The sequence below is a fragment of the Chlamydotis macqueenii genome, chromosome 4, assembly GCF_036417535.1.
Source record: "Chlamydotis macqueenii isolate bChlMac1 chromosome 4, bChlMac1.mat, whole genome shotgun sequence".
NCBI classification, from domain to species: Eukaryota; Metazoa; Chordata; class Aves; order Otidiformes; family Otididae; genus Chlamydotis; species Chlamydotis macqueenii.
In genome coordinates, this window is record NC_141559.1 from 74,481,534 (window position 1) to 74,504,474 (window position 22,941).

Consider the following 22,941-nt stretch of genomic DNA (forward strand, 5'->3'; position numbering starts at 1 on the left):
CATGAGTCTGAACCAATGGTGTGTAACTTGGTATTTTAAGCCTGGACATTCCTATCAACCTCTAAATAGAGAGAAACCATGAGAAATACAGCCACAGACATAGAATGCTTTGCATAAAGTGGAAAAATTTAAGACAGTTAAAAGGAGAGATGAGAAGTCACTAGTTACATTTTGTTTCATACAGACAGAAGAAATGTGAAAAATGTGCCCTGCATGCACGAGCACAAAGTTTAGGAAGTTCTTTATACTGAGTAGGATAGAATGTCTTCAGCAACTACATATTCCTTCTCAGTAGTTCAACGCATTCAACAATTGTCTCAGAACTGAAAAAACACCCTGCCACTGCATGCTACAACACAAGGCATTGTTAAAGTATTACCTGATTTGAAGATATGTATTAAGCACATAAGTAGTGTGCCCAGCTCCTGGCAGTAGAAAGTATGTTGCTGCTCATTCATGTCCACTTTCAATTGTTTGGTAACAATATCTTCGAGTAGAATACCAACCAGTTGTAATAAGAACCTTGAAAAATCATGTACACAATCAACAGAAAAACTATCAATGCAACATCTTTCAGAATAAGGTTTGCCTACAAAACTCAGTTAGGTTTGAAAAATAAAATACCAAGTGCTTGTCTATTCATTGTAAACAGGATGCTAAATTAAGTGCTATAGAGCAGGTTGACCTAAACCAAATATGATGCTGTAGGTATGGAGAGATGATCACAAGCACTTCAGTAATTACATATTGGATCTGTGTTACCTAATCATCAGCTGAAGTCGTGAAAGCGTGCTTCGACCAGCCCACCTCACTTACACAGCAAACATTCAAAATGCTATGTTGTCTTTACAGTGATTTGCAACAAGCTAAAAAGACACCATTACAGTCACCAAAGCTCAGCTGAGGAGCAGTCACTCAGCATGGGAAGCTAACTAGACAAAGCCAGCTCCTTAAGAATAGGAAATAAAGAGTAGGACTAACTTAAAGATTTGAATATATCTGCTGCCAAGATTCTAGTACAGAACCTGAGCTTCTACTAAGGGGATGATTCATCTTTCAGTTCCCAGAGGGAGAAAGAAAAGGGTTAAGTTTTTGGACCTGATTTTAATAAGTCAGACTCACCTCTTCTCAAGCCAATTGAAGGACTTAATGAAGCTGTTAAAATGGGTATCAGAACAGTCCAAAGTCTCTGCTACAAACTGCTCATCTGCTCCCTCTACTGATCATCTATTATTCCTTCCTCTACACACCCCTCTCCCGTATCAACTTCTTAACAGACTTTATTCCTATCAGATAACAGTTCTGTAAATGTGTACATATTGCACAATATATTCATGATTTCTCAGAAATATTCATCTTTCCCATAAGTTATTCAAAATACAACATACCTAGAAAATGTCTCTTCAGGCAGATATTTAGTCTGTTTAATCTCAGTGCGATCCTCTGGTGCAGATACGTTACTTTCTCCGTGTCTCAGTTTGTTAATTGCTTGACACGAAATCAAATATGGAGAGAAGGAAAGCTCTTGTATACGGGATAGAACAATGTCTTCTGTTGACTGTGAAATCAGAACTCTAAGGATAGCTAAAATTCCAGAAATCCATAGCTGGACAGTGCTCACTGATGCCTAACATAAACACAAAAATGCATAAGACTGAATACTTTTGAAGTTAAAAAACACAACATAGGAATGTATTAAAAAATACTAAGATTTTCATTAACTGTTGTATAAAATCAGACCCTTTTGAGAATGGAGCAAGCAGGAAATAACTTTTATGTCCAGGTCTTCCAAAACGCGATTCTTGTTGTAACTGTCAAGCTTCTATTTACTCTGTTAAACAATCTCTCAATTATAAAAATAGTACTAATACTCGCATAAGAAAAATGTGATCTATTAAATAGTATTCTAGAATTTATTATAACAGTACTTTCCTCTACATTCCTGATCCTCAAAATATAAAATTAAGGCAAGTAATCCATAAGCAGAACATTCTTGTATAAAGTGCTCCTAGTTGGTATCTCATATTAGTTCTAACCAATTCTTTCCTAAAATCTGCTGCAGGTACTTCAATACCACACTGCAAATTAAAAAAAGAGAAACATACGCTCTTTTGTTTCGCATGAAAGACATTAGATTCTCTCTTCTCTGGAAACAATTCCTTACCATTGTTTTAGGAGTAACAAACATACTCCTTAAAAGCATGTCCACGGGGCGAAGGGATGAAGGGGCCAAAATTTCAAACAATGTGTTCAATACTCCCAGAGCATCATGAGAGTCTATATGCATCTGCAAAAGAAAAATACAAAACTAAATTGTATCTATCCACTACAGGGAAGTGCAATACAAAATTACCATTTCATGTTTTAAACATTTCCACAACAATCTCTGTGTAATAAAGTTGTCCTTTACAGTACAAAATTCAGAGCAACCAAAAGCCATGAAAGGTAAATTAAAGTTTCATTGCAGGCCTTCCTACACAGGAGTGTTGAGAACATGGACCAAAAAAAAAAGAAAAAAAAAAAAATCTATCATGTGAAATTCAATATACATACAGCCTGCAAAAGAGAAGGCTCCAGGGAGATCTTCCAGCAGTCTTCCAGTACCTAAAGGGGGCCTACAAGAAAACAAGGGAGGGACTTTTGACAAGGACAGGTAGTGACAGGACAAGGGGCAATGGCTTTAAACTAGAAGAAGGTAGGTTTAGATTAGATATTAGGAAGAAATTCTTCACTGTGAGGGTGGTGAAACACTGGAGCAGGTTGCCCAGAGAAGCTGCGGATGCCCCATCCCTGGAAGCGTTCAACCCAGGCTGGATGGGGCTTTGAGTGACCTGGTCTAGTGCAAGGTGTCTCTGCCCAGGGTAGGAGGTTGGAACTAGGTGATCTTTAAGGTCCCTTCCAACCCAAACCATTCTATGATTGTATGAAATATTTTATTAGGAGAAATTTGACATATTCAGAGAATGAGACCAGAAGATTGACTTGTCATAAAACTTAAAAAATATCTCTTCTCCTCCCTCCACATCCTACCAGGTATATTTATAGAGAGCAATGCTGGTTGTGAATAAACTTAAGCAGGTAACTAGGAGAAAAAAAAAAATTCCTGATCATCAGAAAAGTAAACAGCTACACTGCTGCTACAGAGGTAGGACACTTGATCAGTTTTTTCAATAAATTATAAAACAATCAAATGCAAAAAACACAGCACTGAACTCAAAATCTGAACAACTCCATCTTGCTTAAGTAATTTGATAGTTGAGCACGCGCACAGATTCATACAAAACAACAGCAATTTTGATTTACTAGCATTTCAGCTTTGCTCAAAAAAACCTGTTGTCTGACCTGCAATAACTGCTCACTCTCCCCAGCCATGAGAATTCCTCATGGGAGTGGAACTCTGCCATCACGGAGGAAAGAACATGAAGGACACAATTTCACTCGTTTTACTTTTTATCCTTGAAGTTTTAGTTTTTACCCAGGAAAGCCGTATTGACGACAAGTCCTTTATTGCTTAGGGAGCAGCACTGAAAAACCTCTCATAAAAGGAGTCTTTTTTCCTTCCCAGATACAAGGGGCCTAGTCTCCTTCTCCAACACGCAGTCCAGTAAGAGACATACGCACACACTTGGAGGAAGTCCAGCAGAAAGCCATATGGATGGTTACAGGCTTGAAGCATCTGCCGTACAGGAGGTAGTTGAGATTGTTCTGCCTGGAGAAGGCTCAGGGGGATTTTTATCAGTGTGCACAAGTATCAGACCAGAAGTGGGAGGAGAAGACGACACAAGTACAGAACATAGTCAGAATCTTTTCAGTGGTATTCAGTACCAGGATGAAATACAAAAGGCACACGTTCAAATACAGGAAATTCCATGTAAATGTATTTTTTATTTATTTGTTTTACGCCTATGAGGGTGCTCAGACACTGGAAGAGCTGCCCAGAGGGATTATGGAGGCTCTATCACAGAAACTGTCAAAACTTGACTGAACATGGCCCTAAGCAACCTGCTCCACTAGACTCTGCTTTGAGGGAAAGACAATATCTAGATGTCCACTTCAACTGTAACTGAGAGCAGTCTTGAGGAGAAGGACTTGGGGATAACTGGTGGATGAGAAGCTCAACATGAGTTTGCAATGTGTGCTCACAGCCCAGAAAGCCAACCGCCTCCTGAGCTGCATCAGAAGTGTGTGGCCAGCAGGTCCAGGAAGGTGATTCTGCCCCTCTACTCTGCTCTGCTGAGACACCACCAGTACTGCGTCCAGTTCTGGAGCCCCCAACATAAGAAGAATATGGACCAGTTGGAGAAGGTCCAGAGGAGGGCCACGAAGATGATCAGAGGGCTGGAGCACCTTTCCTATGAGGACAGGCTGAGAGAGTTGGGCCTGTTCTGCCTGGAGAAGCAGAGGCTCCGGGGAGACCTTATAGCGGCCTTGCAATACTTAATTGGGGCTTATGAGGAAGGCGGGGACAAACTTTTTAGCAGGGCTTGTTGTGACAGGACAAGGGATAATGGTTTTAAACTAGAAGGAGGTAGATTCAAACTAGATATAAGGAAGAAGTTTTTTTACAATGAGGGTGGTGAAACATTGGACCAGGTTGCCCAGAAAGGTGGTGGATGCCCCATCCTTGGAAACATTCAAGGCCAGGTTGGATGGGGCTCTGAGCAACCTGACCTGGTTGAAGAGGTCCCTGTTCCTTGCAGGGCGGTTGGACTGGATGACCTTTAAAGGCCCCTTCTAATCCAAACTATTCTATGATTTTGTCACTATTCCATGATTCTGTCATTTATTAATGTAGCTTCAGACTACGACTCTTCATTCTCCTCACTATGGAAAAATGCAATGAGAGCCACTGCAGTTATGAAAATATATTTTTGATGTTTTATAAACAAGGGACAATCTTCACATGATTTACTAAGAGCTCTGATATAATCATGTATGTACGAGAAGTAGAATGAGCTTCCTCCGGAAACAGCCTTGAAGATACTGCACATACTTTATGCATTTAAATATGACCTTCATCACTTCAAAGACTTAGCTTACCTTGCAGAAATTGTTTTTTTCAGATATGATAACCACACTTTCAAGAAAATCTGTCTTCATGTTAAAAAAAACAAAACAATAATCCCATACTCAAAGCCATTACTGATACATACATTATAACAATTATGTTAGATGTTTACACATTAAAAATTAATATAATAACCTGTTGTTTTGCAAGCATTGGGAGAATAATGTCAGCTATTTGCCGGGACAATCTTTTCCATTTGTCTTCGTTTTCTTTATGACACTGTTGCAATACCAAGATGAACATTTCTAGCACCTGCAGAAGAGTCCAAAAGAAAGCAAGTAAAAACCCACACAAATAGGAAACATTTAAGTAATACCATAGTGGGACAAATATTTACTGTTTCATCCATCTACCAAAAAGCAAAAAGGAAAAGAAAACTCAAATAAGAAATCATGCAACATTTTTAAAAACCCATTTTCAGGTTAAAAGCTTGTTCTTAGTTATGAGGGGTTTTTGTTACTTTTACAAACTAGAAAGCATTTCTTCAAACTTTCTTGGTCCTTTTTAAATGACTTTTTGAAAAAGACTACTCAAGTAACTGGAAAAAGGATAGTAAATCTAAATGCCACACTGCACACTCAACAGAAAGAGGAGGAAGGAAGAAAGTTCAAAAAAATTAAATTTGGCCAAGGAAAACAGAACAGACATTTTTATGGAGCTCATTCACCTGAGACTTGTCACTTTCATATAAAAGTGCACAGGAGAGCATATAATGGAACACACCAACAGCAAGGATCCCTCTAGCACCTGAATGTACTACTGGTTTGAGGGTTATAGAGAGCACACTTGCAAGGACAGACAGGCCAAGCAGGAATGGTAATATAAGACTGAGAAGTGAGACAGAATAATTGGTTCAGAAAACAAGTTAGACAGAGCACTTGTAAAAAAAAAAAAAAAAAAATCAAGTAGTTCAGATTCAGATATGCAACCAAAAAAAAAAAAAAAAAAAGGAAAAGAGAGATTACATCACTAGATTACTTCCTTCCCTAAAGGCTCTCTCATGAAAGAGGAGACAGCAGTGATTCTTGGCTGAATGACTTGAACTCTGGAGCTCCATGGCTGGAGAAAAACAGAACCGTTAACAGAAAAAAGTTAACGGTTGCAGCTCTTAGAGCCTCTCAAATTACAGGGACACCACTGCAGAACATCCCAGTCACAGCCAGGGAACAACAGAACTGCTCATGGATTAGTTTATATGCACCGCACTAGCAGAACAGGACAGAACCAGAACTACAAATGGAATGGTGTGGGAAGAGCAGTGCATGGGTGGTCTTTAATAGGTTAAGTGTGACAGAAGGGGATCTGCTAGTGATTGCAGTACCTTATGTAACACAAAGTTATTCCCTGTTTCACATCATGTGTCTACAAGGTGTCATTCCATATAGTTATCTTAGTCATTTTATGATTATAAAACTACAAATTGAAAAGAAAGTGTGGATACACAAAATTACCCTAATCTGAACATGCAGTTCTAACAAATTATTTTGACAAGTTGTACTGACTTTTTTCCAATTATTCTCAGAAAATACACTGCTTACATTAGCATACACTAGAACTGCATTTTCACATGATGAAAGGCAAAGCATATTAAGTTTGATAAGCACCTGAATAAGCAATAAGATCCCATGTTAATCAAAACAACTTTTATGTTTTTCTTTTAAACAAAGTGTATTGAAGAAAGTTCTTCTTATACTCCTACAAGGCAGAAACATGTTTTCCAGACCCATGAGATCTGGGGCAAAGTAGTAAGTGCTAACAATTGTCCAACTACCATTTTCATTACCTTATTCAAATAACCAATATTTGTAAATGTTATTGAAGATACTGCTATTATACAGCAGTACCTAAATCATCTCTATGCAGCACACGTCCTGCTTTTAATCCTGTCTTCTCTTCCACTTTTGCTCCGATTCTTTTAAGTTTCTCGAATCTTAATTTATTACAACTCTTCTACTAACCTGCTGCTTATTCGGTCTGCAACACAATCAAGATCACGATCTTAACTGAAGCTTTTCAGTGCTTTGTTACCTAGGCTTGACTATAAAATCCCACAGATACCTTATCTGACTTGAAATACTGATTTGTAGTGCAGAACCTTTGCCTCACCCCCAAAAAAATTTTGCATACTCACATGCATAGTCCAGCTATTCAAGTTTTGTACAGAAAATCATTAATATTACCTGAAGCATTTTTAGCAAAGCAATGTTACCCTTTCATAGACCGTAGACAGGGACACTTTGTCCTCTTTTCTTACCTGATGGTATTGAATAAGTCTCAGCAGCATTGACACTACCACCTCCTTTTGTGTTTCCAACTCTTTTCCAGCATCAGCTTTATTTGTTCCTCTTAAGACAAAGAGATCATGAACAATGGGTTGCAGAGCTGGTATTGCTGAAATGAGATGTGTTTGTTTTAGCATGAGAAGTCACTCCTGAACAGTGTTTTCTTGTTCAAACACTAAACTGTGCTTCACTTTATTAAAGGTTTTACCTATCCCTAAAAAAACCCCAAAATCAAAACCTAAACTTATAATGCACAATCATGTCTATCTTTTTACTTCTAGTAGAAAATTTGTATTATGGACACATTTTCCCATTCTCATAGAGCTAAAACACATTTTTATAAAGTGTTTCTCAGCAGAATCACTGCAAAGTATGAGAGACGCTTCTACTTAAAGGCTGAAAGTGGAGTGAAAAGGAAGGGGACTAAAAATTAAAATCAAAGTCTAAGTAAAGTGCCACTATACTGTGAATCTGTTAACCTATTACCTAATAAAGCTTCAAATAAAAGCTTTGTTGCTATTATGTATGATGCAAAATACACAGTAGCAGTGTCAGTAGGGTACAATAAACTATCTGAAGGAATTAAGCAAGACTTATTTAATGTATCAATTTTTTTTTTTTTTTAAATAATTACCATGCGTAACAGCTTTCCTCCCACTGGCCATGATACCATCACACAGCTGAATGATCTTAGGAATTCCAATTATCTGTTTGGAATGATACCGCTCATAAGACAGCAACACCAGGAAGAAAAAGATATTAGGAATAATTGCTTCAGACTCCCTGAAAACAAAAAATTAGAAGTGTCAAATTTGAGTTGCACAACTCTGTTCTGTAAAAATGAATCTTTTTACACAAGATTTTTTTTTAAAGAATGTGTTATTCTGCTTTCATACAGTACTTCTATAATTTTTGTGCCCTGTTCTTTTCTATGGGTTTTTTTCCAAGGAATATCTTTCAAGCTGACCATTACACAGTTACTAATATTATAACATACTATGTAATGCACGTGATACACACTGAAGTATTATGTAGGAGATCCACAAAGCAAAAACCACATTTATCTCTTCATACAAACTCAAGTGTGAAAAAAACCAGACATTGCTGACGATAAGAATTCCATTGCATTGCTTATCGTCTATTAGTTACTACACAAAATGTACCAGGTGATCAGAATACAAACAGATTCACACTGAGTCCACAATGGGAAGCAGTAGCTCTCCCTTCAGCAACTGAATCCTAGCAATGAAGTGCTGATTCCAGAAAGCATAGCTTTGGGGATGGGTCCCAAAAAAATGGTTTTACAATACCCAATGGGAAAAACAGCAAAACACAGCTGAAGATTTTTTTTTTTCCCCCCATGCTACTTCCCAACTTCTTCAGCCATATGAAACCTAAATCAACTGAAAGGACTACCACTGGAGCCAGAGAATAAACAAGCACACTTGTTTAAGCACACACAGCTTATTGTAACTAGAGTTACAAGAATGTAACTCTACCTTTCTCATAAGGCAGAAATAACCAGCAAAACTAAACACTACATGCTTCAGAATACGACAGTTGTAAACCTGCACTGTTCAAAGGATCTTTGCTTATGTCATACCTGAACTGTCCTACTTCGATGTATTCAAACTGCTTTAGCACAAATCCAATAAACACCTAAAGAGAGAATAAAGTGTAGAACAGAGACATTAATTCCCATTTGAAATAATTTTGACAGTTACAAAAGTGCATGGTTCAGAAGGAGAGAAAGGAAAAACAGGCACTGAAAATCATTTATACGTGTAATTCATTCTAATATGAAGTGTTCTCTCTACAGTCACAGAAGACCAAGAATCTTGCTGATGTTAGAGCTTATTATGGTTTGCATGAACTTATGCTACAGTTAACCTATAGCCTATATATATTTTAGTATAATTTTCTCTGTCACTCATGTAATACACATTATTTGAGACATTACAGTCAAGAGGTTAAAAATCAACCAAAAATCTCTCTCTAAACCAGGAAAAAATCCAAGGATTCCTGCACTGAAAGATTTGTCTATGTAAACTTACAGGAAAGTTCTGTATTGCAACTGACACTAGTTTATAAACCCGAAAATACTGTAGTAAATAAACCACTTAAATTTTATGTTACAAATATACTGCTTAAGTGAACAATTGGACTACAGTATTTGTCACTAGCTTCTCCCTGCCATTAAAATCAAATAATAGTTGTCAGCCATGATGCTCACCACTACCAGTCATTCGGAAGTCCACAGTGTCAATATAGAAAGTAAGTATTTCTATTTGTAAATGAAGTTTTATTTAACTGCCCACATTATCTTACTCTTAAAGTCAGTCTGATAAATAGTTATTAAATAGTTGTTGTAGAGCTCAGAAAGTAATTCATACGCAATAGAAAATCAAAAATCTGAAGCTCTTTGTGGTGGGGGCGGGGAGGGAATTGAGTCTCACCCTCCTTTAAGACTTTGTTTTCACCTACAGTACAATGAATGGATTGTTGCAAGTTATTTTTGTTGCAAATATTAAGCCTGCTGGTGAGATTTCTCTATCACAAATTTGTCCAAATAGTGAGGTACTAACCTGATCTGAATCCAGAAGACAGTAGTTAACTCGTAGTTGAACCAGTTGAGCAAGCAAGTCTAGAACTTGTCTCTGCAGCTGTACCGATGTTGTTGTAGTATATTGTTTCAATGCTTTTATGACAAGGGGTTCAAATAAACGAATGTGATTGTGAATAGCATTCTGTAACAGAGAGATTTCAAAGTAACCTAATATCTCAACAGGTTTCTGATTCAAAACCAAATTACGTTTTAAAAGGAGGAAAAACATTTTATATCTAAGGTACAGCTCTTTCAGGAGTACACAGATACAAGTACCTTATCAGCACGATGTTTTGCTGCACTGCTAATGCTAGTTTTCAGCTGTGTTGAAACTTTTTGCAGCACATCAAACCATCTGTCAAAAAAAAAAAAAACAAAACACCAACAACCCATACACATTTTAAAAAATATGGAGGGACACATTTTCTTTATCTACTTGACTGCTTCAAGAATCTTAGTAAAACAAAAAAGCAGCAGAGAGAGTCTACAGTACACTTGGATCAGATCACATAGATGTATGAACAAAAAAATCTAGGAGAGAATTTCCTGTCTTTGCTTAGTCATCCTTCTGCCTTTCCTTTAAGGCTACTGACTATTTACTATAATTAACGAAATCAATGAAATAGTTTTGAACACAAGCATTGAAAACTGTCATGCTTTTTAAAAAACTCTAGTGATATCCATTTTAATGATTCAGCTTTGCTTTGGAAACACATTAGTAATAATCAATACAGCGTTGGATTCAGGATCTCACTACCAAGAGAAATTACTCTGCTTTGATCTACAAGAAATAAATAATACACAATACTGTAATTTCAAGTTACTTAGCTCCCCTACAATACTTGCATTTAGGAAAAAAACAATAAAAAGATATTCTAGTTCAAGTTAACATTATATCATAAGGCAAGAAAGTTACCCTGATGCATCGTGTTCCTGCTCAGCCTGAACCATGTTCCTTAGACTAGCATCAGCAAGGGCCTGTGTAAAATGTGTGTATGGTGCCATGAAGCAATAGTGATAGAGACCAGGTCTCAAACTGGAAGAGCCTAAGCGTTGAGCTTTGCCTTGAGCTTTGTTGGGGTTTGAAGATAAGCCATCGTACTGAGAAGCCAGATTTGTTCCGAACAATGTTTTCAACAACTAGAGAAGAAAATTGGAAGGAAAACCAAAAAGTTAACATTTCAAAAAAAAAAAAAAAAAAAAAAAAAAAAAAAAAAAAGACTCCTTATCCTCCCAAAGGACTTAAAATAAAAGGTCAAAGTGCAAATTGTGGATCACGTAGTCAAATACAAGATGACAAAAAAAACCTGTGAAAAAGAAACAATCCAAATCTTGCCCAAAAGCATATGATTGTTTTTGCAACTGAAGCTACTTCCGTGTGACAACTCAAAATAGTATACCAAAGCTCACCTCCCACCAAAATTAAGCTTTGATGACTTGAACCCAAATGTTTAACTGGAAGCCTGCAAGAGATCCATCAGTAAGGCAGTTCCTTGCTTTCTAAGTTTCTGATGTAGTTAACTGGTTACAGAACACATCTGGGAAGGTAGGAAACAAACTTGTTTTTCTGAGCATTAGCTAAAATAGTTCTTCGAATTGGAAGCAGTTCAAGAAAAAAAAACTGTATTATTCAGATGGTATCAAGTTTCACAACAAGAAATGAAAATTAAAGAAACTGTACTCTGTTTGCTCCACTTAGGCTACAGTTTCCTCACACCACTTCCCTTAAAAGAATGACCACTCTTAGTATACAAGCAGTAACATCAGGATTAATCTTCCTTAACACACAAAAAATTACCTCCTTACCTGCTGTACACAAACTGTTGCCATTGTTGGTTCTCTGTTGAAACATGATTTTAAGTATCCCAAAATTTCTTCTACACACTAGAAAAAGCAGAAAAACAAGTGCACCTAATTACATTTTTCTTTATTATATAAAGCATAACTATGAAAAATGAACAATAGCACCGTTTTTTTACTAAGTAGAAAGACACTAATTCAAGGGATATCATGGAATTATGTAAAGAAATAAAAATGCAAGATCTGCCTCCTAGTCTTAAAATACCACAATGCCTAACAGCACAGTTACGAAGAAAAAAATATCAAGATACAGGAGACAAAGGAGAGCAGTATGCCTTCTGACATTTTGTACATTTATCATTAGTATATTTAAACACATTAATATAGTAAGAATAACTGGAAAGAACAATCTCCACATGAAATTTAAACAGTTTTAAAGAATTACTCCAGTTTTCAACAGCAGCAATTTAACCCGGAAAATCTGCTTTAGCACTTTACCCAACATTGTAGCAGCACAACACTTCTAAGACTACTTTCTCTTGCAACAGTACAAATTTTAAAATCAATGATATGTGCTTTTTCCCAGTAAAGAGCCACAGATATTCGACAACTTCACTACAAAAGAAAGCACACAGAAATCTTATACCTTTCCAATGTCTTGAAGAGTAGCAAGTTCCAAGATTTGAGACAGAACATCTAAGGCAGACCGTAAGAAACATCCAAACTTTTCATTACTGTTCTGGAGATCCAAAGTAACCTGGTCCAAGAAAGTAAAAACACACTTTTTCTTAACAATTACTTGGTAAGGAGATAAAAACTACAGAAAGAAGTGGGTACTGACACAAAATGATCTTTTGCCTAAAATTTCAGCATAGTTCAGTCAGCGCCACTGACAGCTTAGACTCCTTTATGAATTGCTGGAAAGGCAGGACTTCATTTTGACTAAGAAAAAGAAAGCCATCCTCTAGCCTGAGGAAGTTACAGCATCCAGGAAGGCCTAGGATGCTGACAAGTAATGGAGAAGGGATAATGTGTTTCTCAGAAACACAGTAGGTGTAACAAGAATACACCCCCCGAGGCATACAAATCAGATCACCAGGCCCCTAGGGAATACATCTTCTACTACCCAAACTAATGGGCAAAAGCTTATCCATCCTGGAACAAACTGCAGAGAGAACAGACATTGGGATCCTTTTGGCATTGCCAAGCCAGTGAAGCGTCATTTGGTACCAGCAACAGTGACAGCAGAGAAACACGCAACAGGGTGACAGTGCCTATCAGGGGTTTCTGTTTGGTTGGTTTTTGTTTGATGGTGGTTGTATTTTTTTTTTTTTGGTGGATAAATGGCTCACACAGGCAAACAACTGACTTGATATGAGAAGAACCATGTCTAAAAGAATCACAAAGTGACTGCCCAACCACATTCTAATTCAGTCAAATATCACACAGTACCTTATAGTTAGCATGGGTTGCTTTCAAGACATCATATAACTTCAGATATGATGGAAGATGATAAAAGCTTCCTACTGAAGACGATTTACTTGTTGGAACAGGCCCAGTAGCATCAGTTTGCCTAGGAGCTAAGAAATTTATCATAGATTAGAACAATATACTTTTTCCAGGGTGCTCATGACATGTACACTCAATTTGCAATATCTGAATTATCAGACAGTATGCATTTTTTGACCTGCATATGTATTTTAAATTGCAAAAACACATACTGTACAACTAGAAAGTGAACTAGCATTCCAAGAAACTAGCCCCCTCAGATAAGAGAAATTAACCCAGAGGGATTATTACTGAAGTGCAAGTAAAACTTACAAGCTTACAAATGGAATTAACATCCATTTCTTTCATTCATTACTACAGAGAAAAAAAAAATTAAGATTCAGAATCTTGTTTCCAAGAGCAATATAAGCTACTCCTGCCAAAAGTTGCAAAGCAACTTTCAAAGTTTTTTAAAGTAAAATACATGCAAAAATTACTTTTAATTTTGGCCAATAGCTGAGTAGACTCAGAAAAAGAGTGAGGAAAAGGATTGAGAAGTATCTTGCTTCTGAAAAGTACAGTTAATTTTGATAAAAAACAAAAAAGAAAAGAAGCCCCCACTCACAGCTACCTTTCCTGCAATGCAGTACTGAAAATAACTTCTGATAGTAGGTCTGCCAGCCTTTTGAATTAAAACTTCAGAAAATAAGTTACTCAGTTTTATTTCTTCTCTTTATGTTGTAACCATACTTAGACGGAGATAGTAGGTGGGAGGGTTAACAGGAGTAAGTGTGCTTACCTGGACTAGTTTCACCACCCTTTTTAGGGCTCATTGGCACAGATGCTTGTTCGACAGACTCTCTCTCTTTCCCCTTCCTCCGAATTGGACTAAGAGACGGTGGGTTTGTGAGAGAAGGTAATGCTGCCTGGAATTAAAAGAAGCTTTATTCATTTTGTATGCACAAGTAGCTTTTCTTCTACACAACTACAAGCATATTCATCTTTTGTTTAAACTCTCCTTTATTTGACTGTCAGTTAAATTAAAACGTCGCAACTCTCAGGTTAAGGACATGAATTTCCCAAGTGAAAAGGAAGAAATTGAATCTATTCCCTACTTTCCTTCTCAACTTCAGTATAAGTCAATGAAATGGAATCAGAGCTCAACGATTAAAGTTTCGTGTGATTCCAGACAAAGGAGTGTCAAAAAAATGCACAGTTTTAAAATATGAAGAAATTACTAATCCTAATAACATAGTCTTACAGTCAGTAAATAAGTCTCAAAATGCAGATACCTCAGAACAAAACAAAAACGCAAACTCAAAAGTATCTCATACGAGCTGTTTCAGAAGTCAAAGTATTTTGCAGGATATTCAAAAGTCAGAAGAATTATTTTAAGCCCTAAAAGGGCTCAGTGCATTAGTCAGCCAAGCAACCCAAAAGTCAACATGTATGCTGAAGTACGCAATCCAATACTCCCATTTACTGTATACACTCCTCACTGAATTAATATCTCAAGTGAAGTCATCAGGAATAAAAGGTTCAAAATTTAAGGTAATATTATTGCTTTCTTTCACATAGTGGAATCATATTATCGAGGTATCAGACAGTTATCTGTATAAGCTCTAAAACGTGGAGCCTTGCAGATGTTTGTATTGCAACAATATTTAAGCCACACATTTATTTATTTTTAATACTTACCTTTACTGCTGGGCCAGGAGCAACATCATCCATTACATGTGCACAAATATTAATGACCTTTAGCAGATGAGAAAAGAGCTGTTCTACTAAAGTAACAAGAGTTCGATCTGCCAGAGCCGGCCAGGGTTCCTCCTGCTTTGCAGCACCTTGGTTGGACTCTTCTTCAGCACTCCAGGGATTCTTTAAGCACTTCGGAGCACTTGCTGCAACAGGAATCACATTATTTCGAAAAAAACCAACCGAACAACAACAACAAAAAAAAAAAACAAACAGAAAAACCTCAGAAAATCCCCACCCCTTGGAATTAATTCTCAGAAAGTTTCCGAGTCATATAAACAGGGAAAAGTGAGCCTATATTTTCAAAACCAGCAGTAGTGCAGAGTTTTTGACAACAACAACAATTAGTTCTTTGTACCCAGCCTGTACTAAGCATACCACACATTCCCTTTCGCAACTAGAGAAATTTGCAACTTGGAGGTAGTATCTTTTCAAACCTCCTGGGTGCAAGAAGCTCTTTCTTCAGTTCTTCTGCTCAATCTTGCAAGTATTTTGTTGCATGCAACTAGAACATGGCAAGATACAGGCCTTCTGATGCTAATGGCAAAAATAACACAACAATTCTACTTTTCTTGCTTTGCCCTACCTGCCAGCAAGTTTCCAGTCAAAATTAAAGCATCCTGATGTGCAGAGAGGTCCAGTGGGAACCATACTGATGAAAGGAGAGACAGGACCATGCCAGCCATTCCAATGGTGCAGCCCTTCTGAGCTTCATCTGAAGGACTTGGCTGGGAAACACTGGAAGTTTAATTTTGGAATGTTATGACTTCTCTTCTCTCCTTTCGGTAAGTTTAAAGTCTTAAGAAAACTAACAGTTAAGTAGAATACTAATATAAAAAAAATTCTACTACAATACACATTTAACACTCAAGTAGGACTTTAAACATCTGCAGCAGTGATCTGACAATACTCTGTATTCTTGAAGAGTTGTTACTTTTTTTTTAAATAGCAAATATCAAAGCTGATAGTGACATCTACTGATAAACTGAAGAATTTTGTATTTTATTGCTATCCAGAGAGACACTAGTCCTGAACTATCTCGAGTTACAATTCTTGCACATATGCCAGGCAGGGATGGGAGACATAAGCTGTAGTATCACAATATAACAAGATATTGCTTTAAAGTGACAATAATTTAATTATTATAATCCATTAAATCATCCAGATTTTTGGGTAGACTCTATCTAAGATTGCAATTTGTTGCCGCATTCCATATTTTCCTTTACAATAATGTTAAAATAGATTTTCCCACACAACTCAAGTTTCAAAAAGAGCTGGCAGAGATTACCAAAAACTGTCAGAATACTATGTGAATTACAAACATCATTTCAAAGCTCTAAGACTTGCACAATACTATTAATTTTCTTTCAGGAAAAGACTTTAAGCAATCTCTAAGTAAAGGGATTCTTTCAGAATATTTTTTTAATTAAAAAAAAAAAACAAACAACTCTTCTAATGTAGTCACTCTGGTCTAATACTAGAGCAATTTCAGAAAATACAAATCACACTAAATATAGCTACCATTTTGACAAAGCTACACCAGTAATTACAGTGCCTTTTTTTTTTTTTAAAAAAAAGAAAGTATTTTCATATGCAAGTGTTGTTTACTCTACATACAACTAGAAACCCATTAATTAATCCATGTTGAGGTGTACGGAGTTGGAATGCAGCAATTCCAATAGCTTTTTAATCATAAGAACGACAATACTTAAGTTAGAAAATAATTTCGGCAAAATTATCATGTTATTATCCCTGTTATTACATGCTTATTAACCAGAATGATAAATGTTTGTATCATTCCACAAAAAAAACCCCTACAATCCAAATTGGTATGAACATGGGCTGAAAATTTGCAAAGAAGGAGTGAGAGAAAAGGGTAAAGGCTATGTCATTACATCTCTAATAAATACTACATGCATCTTAAAAATAGCATTTTTTAAGCTGGGTAGAGCAAAGATACATTGTTGCAATTCTGCATTGATTTTATTTTCCAGCTTAGAACTGCTCACATCTTAACCTACTTCATTTGTTAAAACTGGATCTATAGCTCAAACGACATCTTTCAGAATGCATATGCAGAGCACACCACACTTACAGCCAGCAAGGAAAGAGAGGGAATGCCAACAAGAAAAGCAGCCAGGAAAGGGTTGGTTTTTTGTCAGGTTTTTGGGTTTTGCTTTGTTTTTAAAGTAAGACGAAATTTTGCACAAGTTTCAGGATACCAGAAGAGTAAAATAAGAGTACAGACACAAAGATAGCAGTGAAGAAAATCAATGCAAATTGTGGTAAATGTATTTAAAATCTAACCAGGTCTACGCATGCACATCTTCAGTAGCTCGTTTTACAGCTCACATGATACAGCACATAGATAATCAGAGGCAAGATCAAAGCCTTAGAGTTGCCAACTGTACAGATAGGTTCTGAAGAGTTTCTTCAGAACATAAGCACTTTGGGGCTGTCATGTATTATCTACATAACACTTAAGTATTACAGATGTCTCATTTGCCGCTCCAAATCAGTGTGCCAAGTTAGAACAATTTAAATGCACCTGACGCCTTTATCGTTATAAAAACAATTCTGAACCAGCTTCCTTTACCCACTGTTTTTCAACATAAACGTGAGATCAAAGTGAAAAATCACAGAATTACAGAAAATTATTATGTTGTGATTTTAAAAAGAGACACTACAAGACACAATATCCTGAAAATAAACATTCAAAAGCACGGAAAATTTTCTCCTATTACTCATTTTGACAGGCACTGACCATAAAGACCCTTGATTACAGCAGTTGCAGCCAATCCCTGTGATACACACTGGGGTTCCAGAGGTGACTAAGTGCTGACACTTAATATCATGACAACCTAATATTACACTCTTCTGTATAAAGTTCTTTAATAACTGCTAAGATAAGCATTACAGCATACATCTAAACCAGGATTTCTGATACCTACATAAGTGTACTTCTGTTTTGCAAACATGACTTTTAGAAGCTTGGATAACAAATGAGGGAACATACCCACAGTGCCATCCCATGCTCCAGGTGCAGACTGGAAATGTTGTGGAGAGAAGACACAAAGCTTCACAGCACCCAAACTGAAAAAGTGAACACCAATAACTGAAACAGTTCAATCACTGGAAGAGTTAACAACAACAAAGTATCTTAAGAGTGAGAATTAAATACATTACTATTGCCATTGCCACAGTACCGAATCCACAGATACCAATATAGTCAAGAAATAATTAAAAACAAAGCAAGTAAGCAAAAAAGAGAAAAGAGAAAAAAGTCAGCCACTATAGCAACTAAGAAAACTCACTGTAAGTGCTCTTGTAGTGGATATTGTCAATGCATGGGAAATTGCTGCAATAACCCTTGAGAGATTGTTTTCCATAGTGACATCTGTTGGACTTTGCAGCATATTGTAACCTCTGTATGTTCTGAAATAAAAATATTTATATGACTAAAACATACACTAAAAAAAAGAAACATCAAAAATGATTATGGCTTAAATTACTACTACATATTTCACAGGCCACTCAAAATACAAAAATCTAAGAACACTCAAAATACCACCTTATGATATTTCAGTATTTTTGCTTCTGTACTAGCAAAAGCAATTTAAATTATAAAATCAAATCTCTGTTAGCAAACAGAAACAGGAGATCAACTCTAAACACCCACCTAGGTGCTCTAGAAACCACCACCAGTTTAGCATTAGTCTTTACTTTTGCTCAAATCCATCTAACATTTTTGCATGTTTACAAACTTTGTATTATTGCTGTAAAAAGATTATTGCTGTAGAAAAATAACCATTTCATATTTGAAATAACAGTGTCCGCAAAGTTCTATTGTTTCCATATTACAATATATAAATCTTCAGTGACACAATCAAGATCAGGTATGGGAAAGGTACGTAATTAAAAATTTGGATGACAAACTGAAAGAAGCAAAGACCTCCCCATAAATATATACAACTCATACTGTCTATAAGTCAAGGTATCTAAGCAGAACAGTTTAGGAATGTATAAGCTCACAGAAGAAATACAGCAACAAGAACACACTATCAAAATTAGGAATCAATACAGACTTCTGCAACCACAATCATTAAACAAGATGCAAGGAGTCATAAATACCGATTAGCGTACCTAAAGAATAATGTATACATATGGTTAGCTTGCAAAGCTGCACTTAGTTGTGCAATTTAATGGACAAATAGGGTGATCTCACAATGAAGAGAAGATAAGTTTATCACAGAACGACTCCCTCCAACTCATGTGTGAGCACATCACTAGTAACTCACACACCAGCTTATTCTTTAAACACGAACCTGTTTCTGTGGAGTCTAAAACTACCACAGATGCTCCTACAGACTGGAAAAAGAATTCATAAGCATATGGATTTGCAGGACTTAAATATGATTCTAGGCATTATGAATCGAAATTTGGGTCCACATTCCTGTTAAAGCAAGACAAGTCACATAACATACCTGGTGATAGTGCTCACCGCAAAGTGAGATGGAGGTTGCGTTTCATGCATTAGTAGTTTCAAGTAGACACTGCTTTGGTCTCTTGCTACTGCCACAACTGGATCAGCCTGTCCTTGATCACAGTTATAAAATAGCTTTGGAACAAGCCTTAATGATAATTGTCAAAAAGAAAAAGGCTTATTCAGAAATTATTTAATATACAATACAGAAAGTTGCATATACTAGACATATCAACTTGTAAATAAAAACTGTTACTAAAACTCACACTGTTAAGTGGAATTCAACACAGGAACAGCTCTAGACACATGCTAGTTAAAAAACCTGTCTTTTATAGACACACACTACAATGACCACTTCACTAGAGAGTGGAGTACAGAGACAAATACTATCTCCCCAGATACTTTCCCCACAGGTAACTCTGTCAACTGTAAACTAACTTCTACGTGAAAAGGACATCTGACTTCTACACAGCAAAACTTTAACATACAGTAAGATCAAGTCTTCTTGAATAACAACATTTTCAACTTAGACAACAGTGAAAAACTACAACACATAATTTTTATAAAGTTCACTGATAGTACTTCCAATGAATGCCCATACTGGATTTTTCAAGGGGCTTCTGCAAGCTTTTAAAAAATTTCTTGGGCAGTTAAGTCTTTTCCAACCTTAGCACACGTGCTGTCACTAAGTCAACACAAAGATAAAGAAAAACTTCAATTTGCCACCACTCAGCTAACGACTTTCTCTGCTGAGCTGCTTCTGTCATACAAATGCTTTTAAGTGGCAGAATTTAAGGTTTCATTGTCCTTTATTAAGAATGGACTGCAATTAACAGTCTGTAAAACTAGGAAAGAGATTCCTCTGACAATAAAATATTCCAGGAATTCAGTATTAGATGCTCCCAACTTCTAAACGAACAAACTACCAACTAACCCTTACTGTTTGGTGCATTTATCTGGACAGCAATGTTAACTGTAGTAGGTTACAGCAAACAGCTGCTTTTTAAACAAGATTAACTACTTTACTATAATCAGTGAGCGTGAAAGTTTTAAGAGACACTATTCATAACCACGTTCGGGAGCTAGGACAACTCAGTAGAATCGCAACATTTTAAGTCCATCAACTACTATCAAGATACTCAATAAATCACTTCAGCATGCAGAAAACTTGAAGTTGAAACTGAAAGTGACCCTCAGAATGCAATAAGTTAAATGTAGTTGTAACACTAATAAGAAGCAAAATTGCCTGCTGATTCAGAATCATGCATGCTCTAGGTACCATAAAGCTGCATTTGTTTCCCATTCCTCACTTAAACAAACAAACAAAAAAAACCCAAAACCCCATTATTTTAGTTACATGCAAAAGAAATTTTTAAAACCATATATACCTCATTAATGAAGCTGCAGCTACATGTCTCACTCTTGGATCTTCATCTCCAAGCAGACATATTACAACATTATTAAGCACTCTCTCCTGAAGTTTTAGTAGCTAGAAAATAAGTTAGCACAATAAAGTTCAGAGAATATTTTCATCATTTGACCAGACTGTTAAAAGATAGTCAACAAGTGAGATTTCATCTATCATACAAGTCTGTAAGATAATTTTTACCTCAACGTTGCCAAATAAGCAATTTAAATACATAAAGGGCAAAATTTTTTTGAAGTTTAAAAAAACCAAACAAAACAACCGCACACACACCCACACACACCAGAGAACATCAAGATATTTGAATCTCAGTAGTAAATTAACTTCCTAATTGTAACAAGATTCAGAACATGAGCCTACTTATACAAAATATACTTAAAACAACTATCAGTGCTCACAGAATTTAAATGTGAAGTGCCAAAAGGGCACTGGTACCTTAATCCAGAAACATAACATACTGATTGAGTAATTTACTTACACCAGTATAGTGATGAACGCCTCTGTGCAAGCTCTCAGTTTTTCCCTCCAAGAAGCTGACCAGCCTATGGTAAAACAGAATTCAGAGTACAGTAGTTAACATCGAAGGTTATTTATCCCTTCAGTGCTCTGAGGGTTCTTATTGTTTATTTTTTAAAAACACCACTGCAGGGAAAATATAAGAAGTAAACAAGCTTTTGGCTACCTTTAGAAAAGGTAAGCTATTTGCTAAACTACTATCCAGCTAGTGTAACAGAAGAATTACTTTGCTTTAGTTAAAAATATTATTTACACACTGCAACTGCATTTTTTTTCCCATACACGTAAAAATCGGACTGTTTTGAAGAGGTGGTAACACATTCCAAATATCATTATTCAGAAAGAGTCTAATTTTGCAAGACTAAGTATAACTTGAAGAATTTTCATATAACCACCTTTTGTCCTTCAGCTTAGAAGAACCTGTAGAGAATGAGGGAATGCAAGACAAGGCAAGTAAAGTCACATTCATTTCAGTGTAACAGAAAACGAGCAATAGGAGAGAGCTGACAATAATGGTGAATGAGTCAGGTCTTTTTCTTTAAAAACATACACAACTGGACATAAACCCCAGGTTTCCAGATTGTATCTCTGATTACATTTCTCTAATCACAGATCTACAGAAGACTTGATAAAGCAGAACACTGAACTAGCAACTCCTATACAGTGTTACTAGGATTGGGCTTGATAGTGAAGTCAACGGTAACTTGACAAAGGAATTCATATATTCCTTATATAAATGACTGGTCTGAAGTACTTTTATAGAACTTGTTAATGTTTCAGAAGAAACTGCTCCATTACGGTTGCAGTCTCCTACGCACAGCATCTTTGCACTGCAGCTACAATACCCATGGAAAAACATAAGTACTTACCGAAAATCTACCTCTGCAAGTGTTTCCAGAAGTTCCGTCCTTACTAGCCAATATGAGCTATTCTTCAGCGCAAGGAGGTCAACAATTAACTGTAAACCTAGTTCACTGTAACTGCTACTACATAAGCTCATGATGCAATGCTGAGAAAAGAAAAAAAAAACCCAAACCAAAACTTTCAGTTACATTACAGAAGAGGTTCTCCGAATCAAAATATGTAAGTAATCATAAAAGTCTGGTTTATTTAGAATACTAAAAGTAGTTACTGTTTAAGAGCTAGGAGAAAGAACTAGACCTAGGTACTTTGCAAGGTTAGGACACTAGCTCCATGTCAACTGCTAAAATCTGCTGCTGAATTTAAACTCTGGAGAGGAGCACAAGCCTCAAAGACAAGAGGACAATCCTCCAAAGAGTAAATTCTAAAATTCACGGGGCTTCAACACCACAAGCACTATATTCTTATTTGTTCTAAAACAGTCTCTCCTAATTTCCAAAGGATATTTTTACAGACCTGGTTCTGATTTCCAAAAGTTTTTCAGATAGTCATACCTCCTCATTTTAAGGACTGTTCAAACTATATGCAGAATGTGTGATCTTTGGAAGAAGTTACAGGACTCAAGCATTGGAACAGGCTGCCAGAGAAGTGATTGCG

General features: G+C 36.4%; 1 protein-coding gene across 4 annotated transcripts in view; it reads right to left on the reverse strand.

Annotated features, from left to right (window-relative positions):
- Positions 1-22,941, reverse strand: part of HTT (huntingtin) — an 86,955-nt gene that overhangs the window by 36,647 nt on the left and 27,367 nt on the right. For all 4 annotated transcript variants that reach the window (XM_086747803.1, XM_086747802.1, XM_086747801.1 and 1 more), the window contains 22 exons: positions 22,293-22,432; positions 21,386-21,449; positions 20,870-20,970; positions 19,483-19,629; positions 18,313-18,433; positions 18,015-18,091; positions 15,585-15,736; positions 14,942-15,144; positions 14,043-14,169; positions 13,208-13,335; positions 12,402-12,512; positions 11,762-11,839; positions 10,872-11,095; positions 10,232-10,310; positions 9,936-10,097; positions 8,954-9,009; positions 7,985-8,133; positions 7,323-7,459; positions 5,204-5,320; positions 2,165-2,287; positions 1,389-1,627; positions 380-522 (listed from right to left, as the gene is read on the reverse strand). In XM_086747803.1, the coding sequence (XP_086603929.1) occupies positions 380-522; positions 1,389-1,627; positions 2,165-2,287; positions 5,204-5,320; positions 7,323-7,459; positions 7,985-8,133; positions 8,954-9,009; positions 9,936-10,097; positions 10,232-10,310; positions 10,872-11,095; positions 11,762-11,839; positions 12,402-12,512; positions 13,208-13,335; positions 14,043-14,169; positions 14,942-15,144; positions 15,585-15,736; positions 18,015-18,091; positions 18,313-18,433; positions 19,483-19,629; positions 20,870-20,970; positions 21,386-21,449; positions 22,293-22,432 (2,878 nt within the window). The remainder of the gene's footprint in view (positions 1-379; positions 523-1,388; positions 1,628-2,164; positions 2,288-5,203; positions 5,321-7,322; positions 7,460-7,984; positions 8,134-8,953; positions 9,010-9,935; positions 10,098-10,231; positions 10,311-10,871; positions 11,096-11,761; positions 11,840-12,401; positions 12,513-13,207; positions 13,336-14,042; positions 14,170-14,941; positions 15,145-15,584; positions 15,737-18,014; positions 18,092-18,312; positions 18,434-19,482; positions 19,630-20,869; positions 20,971-21,385; positions 21,450-22,292; positions 22,433-22,941) is intronic.